Genomic DNA, 21,028 nt, shown 5'->3' on the forward strand with positions numbered 1-21,028 from the left:
ACGTCTTTGACTTAGTACTATTTCTGGATTTATAGCAGTGTCTCTTGCATTGTTGCTGGATGGCTGAAACAATGACGGACGGTGCACCGTTAGATTAATTCTCTTGGTAGGTTATGTCCCAGGATTTCTGGCTGTAGAATAACTTTGAGGTAGATAATGTGATCATCTGGGATGAAGTGAGTAAAATGTTATGTAGTGATAATGTTTGGATGTTTCTGTAGAGAAGACATTGACCACAATCAATACAAGTAAGTATTAGCATTAAAGACTCAAAGCATTCTTTGAGAAGCCTAAGCTACTTTGATTTGTAGAAACAAATTTTTTTGTAGATGATATTCTATTTCTTATTTTTGAAACCAGGAAACAAAACTTTTGTTAGTTTCAGAAAATGTGTTTTTTCTGATGCAAGGTCTGTTATCCAGACAACTTGAATTCACTTGACAAGAAATAATTGTTTTATTTCTATTTTCTTTTTATTTACTTGTCTTCAGCACGTATATTGTTGAGTATAATTTTCCCATGGCCACAACTTCAAAGAGTGGAACGCAAGAGCTTTCCAGGGGATCTGAAATTACAAGAGTAGCTTCCAGCAAAGTTACAAAGGAAGGTAGGATGAATGGACAAAAACCTCTGTGCCATTTAATTAAAAAGAGAAATCAAGTAAGTTAACATTGTTCTACAGATTGATTGTCTTCCATCTGTTTCCTGAACTTATCTATGTCACTTGAAGCTTTCGATTTATTCTGATAAATTCTCAGTGTAAAAATATGAAGACCCTATGTTCCTTTGTTCTGCATTCATTCTGTCAGTGAGGTCTACGATTAGATGAAGTATACAGAGTACTCTGGCTCTAGTCTAGCTATTGTTTAATACAAGCACAATGCAACTTCCCTGTGCTGTTATTCTTTGCTCATCCAAAAAAGCATAATTATCTAAAAGGCCATTTTTTTCACCCAACTAATCATTTAGATTTCTAATTATATAGAAAATTGGTTGAAATTTACGTTTGTACATGTACTTCCTAACGTAGTTGTAGTTTGTTGGGGGTATGAAGAGGAGAAAAAGCTGTCCTGTGGGAAAAAAAATCACTCTTGGAATCCTCCAGCCAGGTTAAATCAAGGTAATCTTGTTACATATTGGATAGCATACCTTATAGTAATAATGAAAGAAACAAAATTTTGTAGACAACCTGGTGTTATCTGGAAGGGAGTAAAATGAAAATTACTGCTAAACTATCATGAATTGAGTGAAAGAGTAGTAATGCAGAAGGTAACAGTGAGAATTTATGAAAATAAATTTATTTGGATAAACAAACACTGATATTTTAAAAATTATTTAATGATTTTCCATTTTCTGTAGTTGTAAATTTCCAGCAACGGTTTGTTTTTCCCATCTCTCTTGATGGATTGATGATAAAGCATTGGTGGAACTCCAGTCTTGTGTTCAACATTTACTCTAAGAAGATGACACAGAAAAAGGTTAGAGTTTAATTATTTTAGTTTGCTTTCAAAGTAAATCTTTTCATCGTATTTCTTTGAGTAGGGGAATGACCTAATCTGAATTTAGACCCTATTATTTAAAAAGATAAATCATTTGACAGCTGGTGGGCAGAAGGGCCCATTTTCTTGACTCCATGACACTAACAGCTCGGACTGGTGAGGTTTTTATATTGAACATCACCAACTCCGACCATTAAGGTTGTTGCCACTGTCACTTCTGAACTATCTCAAAAATGAAATGTTAATCTTTCAAACAAGTTTGGAAGCTATCTGAAGGAAAAATATGTGGAAAATTTTGTTTAACTGCTTCCATTTCCTCAGTCTATTTCAGAGAAAAATACAGCACAGGGACAGGCTCTTGGGCCCACAATGTTATGCCGAACCAACTAAATTAGTAATCAACTGGCTAACTGAACCAATATCTTCTACCTACACAATGTTCAAGTCCTTCAATTTTCCTCGCACTCATGTGCCTATGTAAATGTCTGTTAAAAGTCCCTAACGTTTCTGTCTCTGTGACCACCCGGGCACATATTCCAGGCACATATTCTCTGTGTACAACAAAAAAACTTGCCTGTCACATCTCCTTTGAAATTACCTCCTCTCACTTTAAATGCATGCTTTCTGCATTTAAAGCTATATAAGCCCTGGGAAAAAGGTACTGTCTGTCTTCTCTATCTATACCTCTCATAATCTTACAAAACCGCTATCATTCACTCCCAACCCTTCGGCACTCCAGAAAAAATAACCCAAGTTTGTCCATCCTCCCATTTCAGCAGGTGCCCTCTCATCCAGGCAATCTCTGGTAAACCTTTTCTGCATCCTCTCCAAAGTCTTGACATCCTTCCAGAACTGTATGGAATACTCCAGATTCGGCTTAAGTAGAGTTTTATAAAGCTGCAACATAACTTCCCGACTTTCGAACTCTAGGCCTCAACTAACAAAGGCAAGCATTTCGACCTGCTGTTACTACTGGAAGGGAATACACATCTCAGCTTGGTCTACAGCTGTAATGAGTTGCTTAGAATTCAACATGCCTGATTTAATCAAAATTATTAATAAACCTTTATTTTGAAGCAGATTATTTTCTTTTGTTGATCTAATAAAGCTTGGTATGGCACACGAGATATTCTTTTGTCATTTTATGTGTATGTTGTTGCTATCCTGATCACTTTTGGCCATGCAAATTCAAATACCTGAACAGCAAGTCTGAATTTCACTTGGGTCTCTACTGTGTTCTTTTATCTAGCCACAAGGAGGCACCAGTAGGTAAACCAAAAAACAGAATTTTTTCTGATTTCCTCCTTTTCCCTTTTAAAATGTATATATTTTAACAATGTATTATACTGCTGTAGAAATATTTTAAAGTATGTAAAACTATTTGTATGGGTAATTCTAAACTCTTTTTCTTCACTGAAGCCACTTTTGATCGGTTCAGCTAGTCTTGCCCTTCGGACCATCATTCAATCAGATTTATTAAGTATAACTAGCGAATTACCTGTGAACATGTGTGACAATAAGGAAAAGCAAGAACAGATTGGTCCTTTAAAGGTAAACTTTAGTACGAATTGTGCAGTAATTGATAGGAAAAATTGAAGGTCATATCTGTTGGCTCTCATAGTTGCTGGACAAAATATGATGCAGACTGTTAAAAGGTTTATAAGTTCTGGTGATTAACAACATCTAGCACACTATTTATAATTTCAGTAATATTGGCATATCATAAATAATTTTGTTATTATTTGGAAATGTTTTCAATGTGTAAGAGCTCATAGTAAATTAGTTAATACGACTTTTGTAAGCTTAGTTAATAGATTAACTGATGTATGATGTGAGTACAGAATATGAAGGGTTTGATTTGCATAATTTGCATTGCGTTAGTTGATTTCTGAAGGGTGGCTATGTGAAAACTGTCACGGTTCATGCTGTTAGATTAGGGAAAGACAAATTAACCAATGTTCCTGAACCAGACATGGTTGAGGAGCCCTGCTTTGAAATGCAATTCTTCAGTCATTAATCAGCAATGGGATTGACTGTGTTGCCTTGTTGATTAAAATTACTCGCTTGAGCATTTTCTCTTCTCTGGAAGACAAATAGTATTCCAGCAGAGTGTCAGTTTCAGAAGATACTAAATTAAATATACTAGAATATCTGAAATATTAACACAGGAATCTCAGAAAGTCTCTTGATTTAGGTTGAATTTATTGTGATCTAATTTCATTTTTCCTTGTATTAACATTTGGTAGGTATCCATGGAGCTGGCTGCTGACAACAAAGATTTCACCAGTGCTAATGCCAGATCAGCTGCTTCTCCAAAGGCTGTTTATACTGTTTCTAGCCCAGGATCAAAACTCCTGTCAGCTCACAATGTTGTTGATGTATGTCCAATCGATCTGCAGGCTCGTGAATTAGTCAGCAAAGGAAATACTGAACCTCAGTTGAAGCAAAGTCATACAAAGAATGCTTCCCGAATTTACAATGCAGACCATCACCATCTTCCCTCTGTACCTGCAGCACCAATTTCAATAGGACAGTTTAATTCTTCATTAGAGGAAGAAGAAGGTTTTTTACTCCATGTTCTTCTGATGGTACCTGATGGAAAGGACTTTGTCATGGGAGATGCCTCTGTCCAGAAACAGTGCAATATTTACCTAAAATGTAAGCTTTTCAGCACAGATGAAGCAACCAGGTCCCCGGTTAGTTGGAACACAGTTCACCCCATTTTTAATTTTTCACTGGTAAGTTTTTAAGAAATTCAGCAAGTAATAATGAAGTGCATATATTGACTTTTTAAACAAGAGAAGGCCATGGATTATGATAACCTTGAATGCAGACTGAATTACACTTTTAAACGACAGCTCAAAACCTATTTATTTAACCTTGCATTTAATTACCATCACTTTTAATTTTTATTTTCATGTTTATTTTTATATTACTTTCATGTTTGTACCTTCCTCATTGTAAAGCACTTTGGACGACATTATCTGTATGAAAAGTGCTTCATAAATAAGTTGCTGTTGTTATTATTGTTATTAAAATATAAATACCTAGAAGACAAAGGGAGATGTTTGTTGTGCATAGGAAAGAGGAAGTTTACTGGTGAACACTAGCAGCATTATTAATTCGACTATTTCATGGTATACCTATTGTAATTTAACAGAAGTTTAATTGCATCTCTTATAGTATATCATTACCATTTAAAAGCTTAACTATAAGACACATTAATTGGCCATGCAAATTAATTGCAATGTCTAGCCTTTGATATAAACTGTACTTCATTAATGAAAAGCAGTATTTAATTTTCAATACCAATTTAATGTTAGATATGCTAAGTTTTTTTTCAATTCTTTTTACTAGGTAGCTCCAATCACACTGACTTCCACACTGCTTGAGAGGATGAAAAATAATATGATGATTATAGAAATCTGGAACAAAGCTATTACCTCAGGGCAAGAAAATCTGCTAGGCCTTGTGAAGCTTCCACTTCATCAATTTTATTTATCTTTTAGGTAAAAAAAGCATTGATAAAGTGAAATGGTATTTTTGTTTAAATGTTCCACATTGTGATAAAATTTGGATATATTGATCCAGAAATTTTCCACATACCTCACTTCCTTTTCTCAGCTATTAAATAACCTCTAGTAAGGGCAGATCTTTGTGGCTCATCAAGTCATTATTTGTGACTTGTGAAGTAGGCTTCATCAGACTTTAGGGACATTAATGGTCTGTTTAATCTACTTTGCATAGGACCACGATAAAACAGAAGTGAGTGACAATTCAAGTAAAGTAATTACCATTTTCCTGAGAAACTGAAATTTTGTACTGGGCAATCCAAAATCTGAATATTGTGATCATCACAATATTCAGACCATTGTGAGAATGTGTTGTTGCAATAGTAATCATACTAGTACAAGAGAAACCGCAGGTTCAGACACTTGGTGTATGTGCATGTCTGAGGAGTCAGTTGTGCAAAGTTACCATCCATGGGATTATGACTGAATGCCTCTAAGTCAGAATCCCACCTTAACACAGTGATAATCTAGCACCAGGGATCACAGGTTGACCAGGGGTAACTGGCTGTGTAGTGGTCAGTGAGAAATACTGTTGCTGCTGGCCTGGAGTTGGGATGGACTTGTTTAGCACATTGAATGTTTATAGGAAACCCAGTGCAAAAATATTTTCAGACAACCTATTTTGGGTTTAGGGTTTTGTAAGTAGCAAAACAGCTACCTTACTGTGATCTACTGAAAGTCATCCCTCAAGCAAATATATCCAATTTATGAATTGAATTATTATTGACGAACTTAAAATCACCTTTATGGTGCTGATCTAAAAACAAAATAAAAGGAAAAGTGGATTCAGAAGGGAACTTTTTCATTTAACCATCTTCATTGATTTTTTTTTTAAAATATTGTCTGTCAAAAGCCCTATAGTGAAGTGTTTATAAACTTCAAAAATACAAGGCATATATTAACCACAAAGGGTGGATTTGGAATGAAACTTAAGTAACAGAATGATTTTAAGATGGGAAGTATAACTGATCCAATTCTGCAAAACCGGTATTGATGAACTGAGTTTGCTGGAGTTAAAGACTTGTATTTTTCTTGTGAGTGATTACTTCAGAGTCAGAATTAGGTTTATTATCACCGGAATGTGTTGTGAAATTTGTTAACTTAGCAGCAGCAGTTCAATGCAATACATAATATAGAAGAAGAAAAAAATAATATAATAACAACAATAAGTAAATAGTGTACGTATACTGAATAGATTAAAAATTGTGCAAAAACCAGAAATAATATATATTTTAAAAGTGAGGTAATGTTCACGGGTTCGATGTCTATTTAGGAATTGGTTGGCAGAGGGGAAGAAGCTATCTCTGAATCACTGAGTGTGTGCCTTCAGTCTTCTGTACCTCCTACCTGATGGTAACAGTAATAAAAGGACATGCCCTGGGTGCTGGAAGTCCTTAATAATGGACGCTGCCTTTCTGAGACACCACTCCTTGAAGATGTCCTGAGTACTTTGCCTTACTGACGTTGAGTGCAAGGTTGTTCCTGTGATACCACTCCACTAGTTGACATATCTCGTTCCTGTACACCCCTGAGGTGCACCAGTGTTGATCTGCATCCCAGGGTACTTAAGGAGGTGGCTCTGGAAATCATGGATGCATTGGTAATTATTTTCCAATGTTCTATAGATTCAGGATCAGTTCCTGTAGATTGGAGGGTAGCTAATATTATCCCACTTTTTAAAAAAGTAGGGAGAGAGAAAACAGGGAATTATAGACCAGTTAGCCAGACATCAGTGGTGGGGAAGATGTTGGAATCAATTATAAAAGATGAAATAGCGGCACATTTGGATAGCAGTAACAGGATTGGTCCGAGTCAGCATGGCTTTACGAAGGGGAAATCATGCTTGACTAATCTTCTGGAATTTTTTGAGGATGTAACTATGAAAATGGACAAGGGAGAGCCAGTGGATGTAGTGTACCTGCACTTTCAAATAAGGTCCCACATAGGAGATTAGTGGGCAAAATTGGAGCACATGGTATCGGGGGTAGGGTACTGAGATGAATAGAAAATTGGTTGGCAGACAGGAAACAGAGTAGGGATTAACGAGTCCCTTTCAGGATGGCAGGCAGTGACTAGTGGGGTACCGCAAGGCTCGGTGCTGGGACCACAGCTATTTACAATATATATTAATGATTTAAATGAAGGGATTAAATGTAACATTAGCAAATTTGCAGATGACACAAAGCTGGGTGGCAGTGTGAAATGTGAGGAGGATGTTATGAGAATGCAGGGTGACTTGGACAGATTGGGTGAGTGGGCAGATGCATGGCAGATGTAGTTTAATGTGGATAAATGTGAGGTTATCCACAGGAAGGCAGATTACTATCTGAATGGTGTCAAGTTAGGAAACAGCAGGTACAGCAGGCAGTGAAGAAAGCTAATGGCATGTTGGCCTTCATAACAAGGGGAGTTGAGTATAGGAGCAAAGAGGTCCTTCGGCAATTGTACAGGGCCCTGGTGAGACCACACCTGGAGTATTGTGTGCAGATTTGGTCTCCAGATTTGAGGAAGGACATTCTTGCTATTGAGAGAGTGCAGCGTAGGTTCACTAGGTTAATTCCTGGGATGGTGGGACTGTCATATGTTGACAGATTGGAGTGACTGGGCTTGTATACACTGGAATTTAGAAGGATGAGAGGGGATCTGATTGAAACATATAAGATTATTAAGGGATTGGACACGCTAGAAGCAGGAACCATGTTCCCGATGTTGGGGGAGTCCAGAACCAGGGGCCACAGTTTAAGAATAAGGGGTGGACCATTTGGAACGGAGTTGAGGAAAAACCTTTTCACCCAGAGAGTTGTGGATCTGTGGAATGCTCTGCCTCAGAAGGCAGTGGAGGCCAATTCTCTGGATGCTTTCAAGAAAGAGTTAGATAGAGCTCTTAAAGTTAGTGAAGTTAAGGGATATGGGGAGAAGACAGGAACGGGGTACTGATTGTGGATGATCAGCCATGATCACAGTGATTGTCGGTGCTGGCTTAAAGGGCCGAATGGCCTACTCCTGCAACTATTGTCTATTATTGTCAGCAAGGAGGAGATATCATTACCAATCTGCACAGGTTGAAGTCTTCCAGTTAAGAAGTCGAGGATCCAATTGCAGAGGGAGATACAGAGGCTCAGGTTCTTTAACTTCTCAATCAGGATTGTGGGAATGATGGTATTAAACACTGAGCTATAGTCGATGAATAGTATCCTGACGTAGGTGTTTGTCTTGTCCAGGGTCCAGGTGGTCTAAGGCCATGTGGAGAGCCATTGAGATTGTATCTGTCATTGACCTATTGTGGCAATAGGCAAATTGCAATGGGTCCAGGTGCTTACTGAGGCAGGAGTTCAGTCTAGTCATGACCAACCTCTTAACCTCTTGATGGATTATCAGATTACATGCGTGATCAAATGATTAATTTAGCTGTAGATGTTATGTTTTAAACCAAGTGATTTAAATAGCCAAGCTTGATATCAACCATTTTTCCAACTGAGTAGAAATAAGAGCAACACATACAAAATGCTGGAGGAACTCAGCAGTCCTGCCAAAGGGTCTCGGCCCGAAATGTCATGTGTGCTTTTTTCCATAGATGCTGCCTGGTCTGCTGAGTTCCTCCAGCATTTTGTGTCTGTTGCTTGGATTTCCAGCATCTGCAGATTTTCCCTTGTTTGTGAGTAGAAATAAAGACCAAGTTTGTTCAGGATATACCTTTAAAAACTGAAAATTATCTATTTTTATTGCTTAGCTAAAGCAATAATCATGTTTACAAAACATTAAAAGTTTTGATTTTTAATCATAGGGATCAATAAAGTATGACTATGACTATTTTCATATTAGATGTTCTCACCATGCAAGTGCACCATTTTTTCATCTGGCAGGGGGAATGTTTCCAGAATTCTTTTGTTATCTTCTGTCAATTTCTTATCCTGTTGCACCAAGAAATAATAAATATGTTAAAAACCTGGGTCCAGTGTGATGGCAGCTGCAACCAGTGATTCCAGTGGATCTGCGTTGGAGTGTCCTCAGAAACAGTTGAAAAGGAGGACTATATCTGCATCAGCTGTACTGTAAAAGACCAGGTCAATAGGAATCAGATCAGCCAAGGCTAGCCTTTGGCAGAATGGTGGCAATTCCAAAGGTCCACCAGAAGCAGCAGATTTGATAGCTCTACAACACACATGGTGCTATAATCTCTATTCATGGGATCATCTGTGAGGACTCCCAAACTTTTCCACCTTTGTATCTTCTCATTCTTGTATGAACTTTTTGTCTGTTGTGAAAATGTATGATGCTGACTACACCCCAGGCATTTCTACCCATTGCAAAAACAATTGGTTCTTTTTGTATAATACCCTTAATTCAGTTTGCAATTTCGCTCTGTCTCATCTCAGTCTCATTGGGTCTTAACTCACAGTCACCAAATATAAGTATTTTTTACATAGGGCCCTCTGTTTAGTTCAGGCATCTTTACCTTAAAGAGAGATTCTGATTTGTTTTGAAGATTAGTTTTATTTATCTCAGCAATAACAATTTTTGTGAGTTAAAGGACCTGGTATGGTTAAGAGAGTGTTGGTTATTGTACAGAATGGAGGTGTTTAGGTTCCTAGTAGCATGGGATATTAGAGATAGACAATAGACAGAGGTCTGTAAACTTACTGCCTACGCTGTACTTTGGCTTTTTTTGGTAGCTTGTATCTAATGTTAAAGTCTCCTTTGTGAAATAAACCTTTGGTTACAAAAAAAACCTGTGGGGAAAAAACTATGTCCATAAAACTATAGAGCATCTACTTGAAAATATAACAAAAATCCTGGAGCAAAATTCAGGAATTAAGTAGAAGCTGAGAGGTAGCAACACTCACAACACGCTGGAGAAACTCAGCAGGTCGGGCACCATCCGTGGAAAAGATCGGTCGACCTTTCGGGCCAGAACCCTTCGTCAGGACTGTAGAGGGAAGAGGCAGAGGCCCTATAAAGAAGGTGGGGGGAGGGTGGGAAGGGGAAGGCTGGTAGGTTCCAGGTGAAAAACCAGTTAGGGGAAAGGTAAAGGGGTGGGGGAGGGGAAGCAGGGAGGTGACAGGCGGGGAAGGTGAAGAAAGAATAGGGGAAAACACAATGGGTAGTAGAAAGAAGCGGAACCATGAGGGAGGTGATAGGCAGCTGAGGGAGGGGGGCAGAGTGACATAGGGATAGGGGAAGGGAGGGGGAAGGGAATTACCGGAAGTTGGAGAATTCTATGTTCATACCAAGGGGCTGGAGACTACCTAGATGGTATATGAGGTGTTGCTCCTCCAACCTGAGTTTAGCCTCATCATGGCAGTAGAGGAGGCCATGTATGGACATACCTGAATGGGAGTGGGAAGCAGAGTTGAAGTGGGTGGCTACTGGGAGATCCTGTCTGTTGTGGCAGACGGAGCGGAGGTGCTCGACGAAGCGGTCCCCCAATCTGCATCGGGTTTCACCGATGTAGAGGAGGCCGCACCGGGAGCACTGGATGCAATAGATGACCCCAACAGACTCACAAGTGAAGTGTTACCTCACTTGGAAGGACTGTTTGGGGCCCTGAGTGGTGGCAAGGGAGGAGGTGTAGGGACAGGTGTAGCACTTGTACTTACAGGGATAAGTTCCGGGTGGGAGATCTGTGGAGAGGGACGTGTGGACCAGGGAGTCACTGAGGGACCGATCCGTGTGGAAAGCGGAGAGGGGTGGAGGGGGAAAAATGTGCTTAGTGGTGGGGTCCTGTTGAAGGTAGCGGAAGTTGCGGAGGATAATGTGCTGGATCCAGAGGCTGGTGGGGTGGTAGGTGAGAACAAGGAGAACTCTGTCCCTGTTGTGGTGGCGGGAGGATGGGGTGAGAGCCGAAGTGTGGGAAATGGAGGAGATGCGGGTGAGGGCATCGTTGATGACAGCAGAAGGGAAACCACGATCCTTAAAGAAAGAGGACATTTGAGATGTCCTGGAATGGAAAACCTCATCCTCGGAGCAGATGCAGCGAAGAGGGAGGAACTGAGAATAGGGAATGGCATTTTTGCATGTGGCGGGGTGGGAAGAGGTATAGTTGGGGTAGTTATGAGAGTCAGTGGGCTTGTAGAAGATGTCAGTGGACAGTCTGTCTCCAGAGATGGAGACTGAGAGATCAGGAAAGGGGAGGGAAGTGTCTGAGATAGACCAAGTGAATTTGAGGGCTGGGTGGAAGTTAGAAGTAAAGAGGTAAACACCTGATAGAAGTTTATAAAAGTTTGAGAGGCCTAGAGTAAACAGCCAGTCTAATGCATATGGTGCATTGGGGGGGGGGTGTGGTTCAAAGGTGATGTGTAGGGCAGTTGTGCCTGGAATTGTGGTGGTGGTAGATGCCGTAGAAGCATTTAAGAAACTCTTAGATAGGCATATTAACATGTGTTGAATGGAAGGATATGGAGCATGTGTAGGGAGAAGGGATTAGATATCATTATTTTAATTAGTTCAGCATAATATCATGGGCAGAAGGGCCTGTTACTGTGCTGTACAGTTCTATGTAAATATTTAATTTACGCAAATCTACACTGCAGTCAAGCATAGAATTTATTTTAGACCAGTGAGATAAGATTCTTGCATTGTATTACTCATGCAATGTTACCAAGCTGCATAATGCTCTACTTTTCCTTGGGAGGGGAATAATATCTTTTCCTAAAATACTTCAAAATTTTTTAAAAATTATCAAAACTTTCTTGCTTGCTTCTGCAATATGACCATATTTTTCTGGACCAGACTGATCACTCATGTTCAAAAAGACATATCCTGAATATTAATTATCTATCCCTGCTGTACATAAAAACATAAATGGATATAGAGAAAAGAAGTCAGCAAGCTGGAGAGCCATCATTCATTTCACTTGATTATAGTCATAACTGTGTAAAATTTAGTTTAATTTAAACAGTAAGTTGTTTTTATAGATGGATATTTGTGTTAAAATCTCACCTGCTGAACATTTGATTAGCTGTCAGTTGGAACAGCTTTAGTGTGCACAACCCTCCCAAGGTTTTAATTATTAACTGAAGTGTGGCAACTCAAGGCAGAGGGCGGATCTGTATACAAAAGAAAAAAGCCCTGAGCACTTTACTTTTGAAATAAGATAATCTTTTTGTCTGTCATTAGAGACCCCAAGATTTCTCACTTATTGCTCCAAGCTCAATATCCTGTGGTTGGTGTGGACAGCTACATGCCAATGATGGACGTTTTCACAGGCAGTCAAAGAGGTAGCCTTCGAGTTCTATTAGCAATGGGTGGAGCAGACCAGATAACAGCACTTCAGAGACTAAAAAGTGATGAGGAGGTATCTATCTCCGGTTTCCAAAGGATGCCTCATTTCTTGGATGCAGTGCCATCGGTTATATCAAAGGTTTGTGATTGTTTTCTGCAAAATTATACTGTAATGCATTCAGATATGCTAGGGAATGCAAGACTAACACTTTCATGTTTGAATAAAAAGCCAGATAAGCAAGTGGTGCATGTCAATTTGTGGCCATCTCTAAAACTTTTCATTTTGTGCTTAAACTGAAATTATGTTGTAGTACCAATAATGGTCCAATAATTAGAGTGCTGATTCTATTTAACAACATCAAAGTTACATTTTGAGATAGAAATATCCCAGGAGAAGCATGTTCTGTATGAACTTTTGTTTATCCGCAGGACTCTGATTTAGTAATGACAGATCTTTAATGTTGGGATGGTTCAAGCGCATTTGTGTATCCTCTCATTACATGTAGAACATACTCAAAGTCAAGTTTATTGTTATATGCACAGGTGCAATGAAACACTATTGGCAGCATCTTAGGTACACAGCATCATAAAAGCAAAATTCACAAGAAAAACAAATTAAACTTAGATTATATGCATTTTTTTCCCCAAGAAAATCCAATTAGAGCCAAAAAAAACCCAGACAATTTTACTGCAAAGTGATCACAGTGTTGCTAAGCTGTGGTGATTAGAATTTTGCTGGTAGGTTCAGAAACCGAATGATTGAAGGAAAGTAGTTGTTCTTGAACCTAATGTAATAAGTGTATGAAAGATAGCAAACAAAAGCCTCTTCATATTTTAAATTGATTTCCATGCTAAATTATAGGAATAATACAAATCTAAGTCAAAACTTGCGCAGTCATGAAGAAGTTATGGAATTGTAGACTCTATCTACGCATAGCATCCTGGAGCAAAGAAGTCTTAATGAAACTTTATGAGAAATTGCTTCAATGCCAACAAGTGTAATGTGTCTAGCCCTGGATACTGCACCTCGGAAAAGAAGGTGATTAGATATTAGTGCAGAATAGATTCAGTAGAATGATTCCAAGGATGAAGGACTTCAGTTATATGGTTCATCTAGAGATGCTGAGGTTTTTATTTCCAACAGAGTTTAGAAAAGATAGGGGAATTTAAAATCATGAAGAGTCTAGACAATAGAAAAAGTGTTCCTATTGGCAGACATCAAAAACAAGGGGATGTGAGCAAATGTAAATGTATTGAGGTAAACATTTTTATATAGTCTAGCTAGGATCTGGAATTCACTGCTAAGGGACTATTTGTAGCAGATTCATCTGTGTTCTGAAGGGAACTGATTAAGTACTTGAAAATTAACAAAGTTGATGGTGGTGAATTAGTTGAACTACCATTTCATACATCCTGAGTGGACTTGGTGATTAGATGGTAGAATTTTTCTATAAAATTGCTGTACCATCAGTGCATTGAGGAATTAGATGGCCAATTTGTATGCTGTCATTTATTTGTCAGTATTAGATGAAGCTACTTAAAATGAATGAAGAAATGACACCATAACTCGAACTTTAAATTCACTCTGTATACTATTAGCGAGGTGATTTTCAGTAGATAAGAATTTTCTTTGAAGTCACTGAAGTAAGTCCTCCTAGAAAAATTGTTCTTGTCTGCATTGGTCCATCAAATATAATGAAAATGATTTTATAGATTTGTTTTCTAACTACTGTTCTAAGTTTCAATTTGGAGTTCCATTATTAAACAGTTCTGATGTAATATATAATACTTTAGTTCAACAGAGAGAAGACAGAACCACTGATGGAACACATTTTTGAAATTAGTGTGATAAAACTGAAAGGACTGACTCCCTTGCAGTCCACTGTTTGGGGAGAGGCAGACTGTTACATTCAATATTATTTTCCAACTCAAGATGCAAATGTCGTAACCGAGACCTTGCCAGATGTAACCGGTAAGTAAATTATATATTTCAGCACTGTTTTTCAGCCAGCATATGGCTTAGTAAAGTAACAGTAGGGTGATCTTAAAGATGAGCAAATACTGTAGTGGAATGAGTAAGTTCTATTGATGAAAAGAATTACACATTTCCAAAACCTTCAAAAGTGAAGGCAAGACTGAAGTATTTTCTTTACAGTGAGCATTAAGCACAGCAGAAAGAAACCTGTTAAAAGGAATTTATTTCATTTAGGAATCCAAATTTTAATGGAGCAGATAAAAATATTTATCCTATAGAATATTGAATAGTACAACACTGGACAGGCCAGTCAGCCCATGATGTTGATGCAATTTTGATGCTGATTTCTACTAAATGACCTCCTCTTGTGTATCATTCATTTCTCTCCATTCCCTTCATATTTATGTGTCTATCTAAAAGCCCCTTAAACTCCACCAAGCTGCCTGCTGCCACTACTACCTCTGATAATCCACCTACCACGCTCTGCATGAAACAAAAATAAAACTTGCCCCTCAAGTCGCCCTTTAACCTCCTCCCGCACAGAGATGTCTTCTAGTGTTTGACTTTTCTACCCTAGGAAAAAGATGCTGACTGTTTACCCTGACTTTACCTCTTATAATTTGAAAATATCCTTGGTATGGAAGCACCATTGCCTTAGTATGGAAGTACCAATGTCTTTGTATTTTCACAGTTTGTTATCTTCTGCACTATGATTCTGTGCCCTAGTTGGTTTGGTCTTTCATTGATTCTGTTATGGTTGTTATTCTGTAGATTTAATGACTTTACTTTGAACTTTGAACACCGGGGGAAAAACTCAAATTTGTCCGACCTTTCCTTATAGCTCATACCCTCGAATTCAGGCAGCATCTTAGTAAAACTCTTCTACTCCTTTTCCACAGTCTCCAGGTCCTGGACAACTAGAACTGCACACAGTACTCCATGGACTCTGAATAAAACTGCAGCATGGCATCCTTAATCTTATATTCAATGGCCTTTACTTCTTTACCCCCTTATCCACTTGTAGCCACTTTCAGTGAATAATTGATCTGAATCCCAAGATTCTTTTGTACCTCAGTGCTATTAAGAGGTCTATCATTAACTGGATACTCTCTCCTTTCATTTGATCTATCAACATATTGCACCTCATACTTGCCCGAATTAAACTCCATCCACTGTATTCTTTGGTATTCTTTACAGTGTCCGTAACTCCACCAATCTTAGTATCATTGGCGAACTTACTAATCCACCCATCTACATTTTCATCTAAATTACTGATTATATATTACAAACAATTGAGATCCCAACAGCAATCCTTGCAAGCCACCACTGGTCACGGACCTCTAGCCAGAATAACAACCTTCCAACTCTACTCTCCTTTTTCTATAGGCAAACTAATTCCAAATTCAAACTTGCAGTTCACTGTGGATGCAATGCATCTTTATTTTCTAAATCAACATGCCATGGGGGATCTTATCAAATGCCTTGCTAAAGTCCATGCAGCTAACATCCACTGTCTTGCTGTGAAGCACCTTTATCACCTCCTCAAACAAACTGATCTTTTGTAAAGTAAGACTTGCCCTGCACAAAGCATGCTGCTTTTCTTCTTCCAACATTTTCTTCATTTGCTGACTCAGTGGTTTTGTTCTGGTCTTTTTAATCATTATCATTAGCAGTAGATACATCCTATTGTAGGAAGCCACAATTTTAGTAATCCAGGCCCCTTTTAAATCTAGCTTCTTATACCCTGTTGCTTCTTCAGTTCCTTTCTTTACTATATTATGCTAAGATGGACTCTTGACCTCACAATCTACCCTTTATGATCTTGCACCTTATTGTCTATCTGCACAGCACTTTCTCTGTAGCTCTTGCACTTTATTCTGCATTCTGTTATTGTTTTACCTTGTACTACCTCAATGCACTATGTAATGATTTCAGAATCAGGCTTGTTATTACTGTCATAGTTGTGAAATTTGTTGTTTTGTGGCAGCAATTCCATGCAAGATAAAAAAAATTATAGATAGTGCAAAAGAGGAATAGTGAGAGGGTGTTCATGGCATGTTCAGAAATTTGATGGTGGAGGGGAAGAATGTTGACTGTGCATCTTCAGGCTCCTGATGGTAGTAATGGGTAGAGGGTATGTCCTGGATGGTGAAGCTCCTTAATGATTGATGGTGCCTTCTTGAGACACTGTCTTTTGAAGGTGTCCTCGATGGTGGGGAGACGCATGTTCAACATGGAGCTGGCTGAGTGCCCAGTATTGCGGTGTTCCAAAACACTCCTTGGGATTCTGTTGTCCTGGCCTGGTTTAATTTCTCAAAGTCTGTAACTTCACACTTGTCTGAGTTAAATTCAATCAAACATTCCCTTGCCCATTTTGCCAAAATATCTCGACCCTGTTCTAACCTTAGACCATCTTCTTCACTGTACTCTATACCACAATTTTTCAACTGCAAACTTCGAACCATGTTTACATTCTGTTCCAAGTCACTAATATTTATGACAAACGACAAAGGGCCCAGCATCGATTCTTGCAGCACTCCACTCGTTGCAGGTCTCCAAAATGCAAAGCAACTCACTACTACCACCCTCTGCCTCTTGCCCACCAAGATAATTTTGCGTTTAATTTGCTATCTCACACTCGATCTCATGTGCTGTAATCAGATGGACCAGCCTTGCATGTGGGAGATGGACAATGCCTACAAAGACTTCATCCAAAGGATGAAGTCTTTGTAGGCACTGTCCACCTCTCTGCCTTTATCAATCCTCTTGGTCTCCACAAAAAAATTCTTGATCAAATTTGTGAGACAAAATTTCCAATGAACAAAGTCATTCAGATATTCTAGGCACCTTCCAGATGCTCTGGAAAACTTGATTCTATTTAGTTCAACCCACTCTTACATTTTCTTATGTCTTTAAATATTATAAAGATTAATTACCACTGAGTTGTGTTAAATTATTTTGATACTTTTCTGTGTTGTAGGTATCATTTTGAAGTCTTTTCGCACAGCTACTACATTGTGCGTTCCAGATCCTGTATTTAATGATCGTCAGTGTCACTTGCTTCTGATCCCAGTGGACCTTCCTGTACAGAGAATACTTTTGGATGTTTGCTCAAAGCAAAGATCTGAAGGAGGTAGTGGCATCCAGTTTGAGGTTTGGTGTAGGTAAGTACAGTAGCCATAGAAACATGCAGGTTTTGGGGAGTAGAAAGTAGGAAACTTGAGTAGTCAGATGTTTAGTTTGAGATGTTAAATTAACTGTTTCAAACTTAGCTATTTTAAGTAGAAGAAATGAATTCTCCAGCCACCATTAGACCTTATCCAGTGTAAAATTTCAAAGATATGTAATTTATGTGATGTCATGGCAATAATTTAAAATGGTTTAGCCATTGCACATTTACTGGATAAGTATTTATTGAATAGATGGTTAGTAATAAGCCTCATTGTTATTTTATCTCTTTGATTATATTTTCTAATATTTGCTTAAAGAAATTTCACTTATCAGTCTGGCCATGTCAGAAACCATCCAAAAAGTAAATGTCAACAAGATGATCCACATGTTAGGTACCATAATACTCTTTAGTCTCTCAGCATCTGTTTATGAACTTGACTATGTATGTACTTAATCAATATTACTTAGAAACGTAGAAAACCTACAGCACAATATAGGCCCTTTGGCTCACAATGCTGTGCCAAACATGTACTTCCTTTAGAAATTACCTAGGGTTCCCCATAGCCCTCTATTTTTCTAAGCTCCATGTATCTATCCAGGAGTCTCTTAAAACAGTGTCCCCCAACCACCGGGCTGCAAAGCATGTGCTACCAGGTAGTGAGGAAACGATATGAGTCAACTACACCTTTCCTCATTCCCTGTCACGCCCACTGTTGAACTTGAACGCACGCGAGGTCGTTACCCATGCGAGGACATCAGTCGGTCATTAACCTACAACTATTCGATGAGTAAAGAACAAACGTCGCTTGAGAGTTTCTTTGGAAGAGATGGTAGGGGACATAAAAGGCCTAACGATGATAATAATGCAGAGACAGCTGAGGCCGAGACTGCTAAAAAAAGAAAGCTTCCTTCAACAGAAAATACAATGAGTCATACATAAAATATGGCTTTATTGCGACCGGTGACTTGCATGCTACAAACCTCCTGTTTGTGATATGTGGAGACAAGCTGTCTTATGAGGCAATGAAGCCCTCAAATCTGCTTCTGCGCCTTGATTCCAAGCACCCTGCACTTAAAGACAAACCCGTTGAGTTTTTTGAGCAGAAAAAACGTGGGCAAGTGAAACAGAAGCAAGTGCTGAGAGCCATCACCTCCACAAATGCCACTGCTCTGAGAGCGTCGTACTTAGTGGCTAGCCGTATTGCTAAGGCTAAGAAGCTTTTCACTGTTGGTGAAGAATTGATTCTGCCTGCTGCCAAGGACATGTACAGTGAACTGTTGGGAGAAGCTGCAGCTAACAAGATGGCACAGGTTTCTCTTTCAGCTACCACTGTTTCAAGCAGAATCGATGACAGCGGAGGACATCAAAGCACAGTTGTTGGAACAGCTTAAGGAGTCTGGTTTCACTACCCGAGTCAAAGAGGTTGCTCCTGAATGCCAGTCTACACACTGTGTCACACACAGGGAAATGTTGGCTGGGCGAAAAATATCACCTGATCTTAACAGCATATTGAGAAATGTTGTTGAAGTTATCAATCACATCAAAGCAAAAGCCCTTAACTCACATCTGTTTAAGCAGCTTTGCGAGGAAATGGATGCAGAGCACAAACGCCTTCTCTTACACACTGAAGTCAGGTGGCTATCAAGGGGGAGAGCCCTGGCCAGGGTTTTTGAGTTAAGAGAGCAGCTACAGAGATTTCTTTCAGGAAAAAAGTCACCACTGGCAGCACACTTCAGTGATAAGGAGTGGGTAGCAAAACTCGCTTATCTGTGTGACATCTTCAACCTGCTCAATGAACTCAATTTGTCACTTCAGGGGAGAATGACAACTGTCTTTAAGTTGGCAGATAAAGTGTCTGCTTTCAAAGCCAAACTGGAACTGTGGGGACGGCGAGTTGACAGGGGCATATTTGACATGCTCCCAACATTAGCTGGGAATTTGGAAGAGACTGAGGCTGCACCGACCTTCTCACAGCTGGTGCACGAACACCTATCTTCACTGTTGACAGAATTCGAGCGTTACTTCCCAACCGCAAATGACCCAAGATGTGCAAAGGAATGTGTCCGTGACCCATTTGTGAATGTCCCCGGTGAATCATCCATGTCAGCGCAGGAAGATCAACTCCTCGAGCTTGCAAATGATGGTGGGCTGAAAAGTATGTTTGACATAACATCTCTGCCGGCATTCTGGATCAAAGTCAAGGCTGAATGTCCTGAGGTAGCCACGAAAGCACTAAAAATGTTGCTTCCATTTCCAACATCATATCTCTGCAAAGCGGAGTTTTCTGCAATGAATGCAACGAAAACTAAATTGCGGAATAGACTGGACAAAAGGAACCCCCTTATGACTTATAATTGACTTATCACTATATTCATGCGAGGAAAATATGCGGTGTGTTTAATATTAAATTCGTTAGATAAACCCTTTTAGAAACAAAATTGAGTGTATTAGCTACTAAGTGACTTACAGTTGACTTATCACCTATATTCCAGTCGTGATTAACACCGCCCCACCCGGTCGGCCGGTCCACAAGAGTATTGTCAATATTAAGCTGGTCCACGGTGCAAAAAAAGATTGGGAACCCCTGTCTTAAAAGACCCTATCTTATCCACCTCTACCACCGTTGCTGGCAGCCTATTCTACGCACTTACCACTCTCAGGATAAGACAACTTTCCCTTGACATCTCCTCTGTACCTACTTCCAAGCATCTTAAAACTGTGCCTCTCATGTTAGCCATTTCAGCTCTGGGAAAAAGCCTCTGACTATCCACACGATCAATGCCTTTCATCATCTTATACACCTCTATCAGACCACCTCTCATCCTCTGTTGCTCCAAAGAGAAAAGGCTAAGTTCACTCAACCTATTCTCCTAAGGCATGCTCCCCAATCCAGGCAACATCCTTGTAAATCTCCTGTGCACCCTTTCTATAGTTTCCACTTCCTTAATGTAGTGAGGTGACCAGAACTGAGCACAGTACTCCAAGTAGGGTCTGACCAGGGTCCTGTATAGCTGTAACATTACCTCTTGGCTGTTGAACTCAATCCCACGGTTGATGAAGGCTGATGCATCGTATGCCTTCTTAACCACAGAGTCAACCTGCGCAGCAGCTTTGAGTGTCCTATGGACACAGACCCCAAGATCCCTTTGATCCTCCACACTGCCAAGAATCTTACCATGAATGCTATATTCTGCCATCATATTTAACCTACCAAAATGAACCACCTCACACTTATCTGGGTTGAACTCCATATGCCACTTCTCAGCCCAGATTTGCATCCTATAGATGTCCTGCTGTAACCTCTGACAACCCTCCACACTATCCACAACACCCTCAACCTTTGTGTCATCAGCAAATTTACTAACCCATCCCTCCACTTCCTCATCCAGGTCATTTATGCAGAATATGACCCGCCTACAACCACTCTTTGCCTTCTGTGGGCAAGCTAATTCTGGATCCACAAAGCAAGGTCTCCATGGATTCCGTGCCTCCTTACTTTCTCAATAAGCCTTGCGTGGGTTACCTTATCAAATGCCTTGCTGAAATCCATATACACTACATCTACTGCTCTACCTTCATCAATATGTTT

At 39.4% G+C, this 21,028-nt stretch overlaps 1 protein-coding gene and 1 long non-coding RNA gene across 4 annotated transcripts in view; one reads left to right on the top strand and one right to left on the bottom strand.

Moving 5' to 3' along the window:
* The window catches only part of c2cd3 (C2 domain containing 3 centriole elongation regulator), a 165,806-nt gene that overhangs the window by 48,414 nt on the left and 96,364 nt on the right, over positions 1 to 21,028 (top strand). For all 3 annotated transcript variants that reach the window (XM_072262790.1, XM_072262791.1, XM_072262792.1), the window contains exons 11-18: positions 492 to 607; positions 1,360 to 1,478; positions 2,919 to 3,050; positions 3,746 to 4,237; positions 4,857 to 5,008; positions 12,188 to 12,431; positions 14,087 to 14,264; positions 17,248 to 17,431. In XM_072262790.1, coding sequence (XP_072118891.1) covers positions 492 to 607; positions 1,360 to 1,478; positions 2,919 to 3,050; positions 3,746 to 4,237; positions 4,857 to 5,008; positions 12,188 to 12,431; positions 14,087 to 14,264; positions 17,248 to 17,431 — 1,617 coding nt within the window. The remainder of the gene's footprint in view (positions 1 to 491; positions 608 to 1,359; positions 1,479 to 2,918; positions 3,051 to 3,745; positions 4,238 to 4,856; positions 5,009 to 12,187; positions 12,432 to 14,086; positions 14,265 to 17,247; positions 17,432 to 21,028) is intronic.
* LOC140200069 (uncharacterized) overlaps positions 1,360 to 21,028 on the bottom strand; it is an 89,375-nt gene continuing 69,706 nt past the window's right edge. Inside the window, exons 4-5 of the long non-coding RNA XR_011886553.1 lie at positions 8,904 to 8,982; positions 1,360 to 1,455 (exon numbers count right to left, since the gene is read on the bottom strand). This is a non-coding gene — a long non-coding RNA (uncharacterized lncRNA). The remainder of the gene's footprint in view (positions 1,456 to 8,903; positions 8,983 to 21,028) is intronic.

This window comes from Mobula birostris, chromosome 7 (genome assembly GCF_030028105.1).
Source record: "Mobula birostris isolate sMobBir1 chromosome 7, sMobBir1.hap1, whole genome shotgun sequence".
NCBI lineage: Eukaryota > Metazoa > Chordata > Chondrichthyes > Myliobatiformes > Myliobatidae > Mobula > Mobula birostris.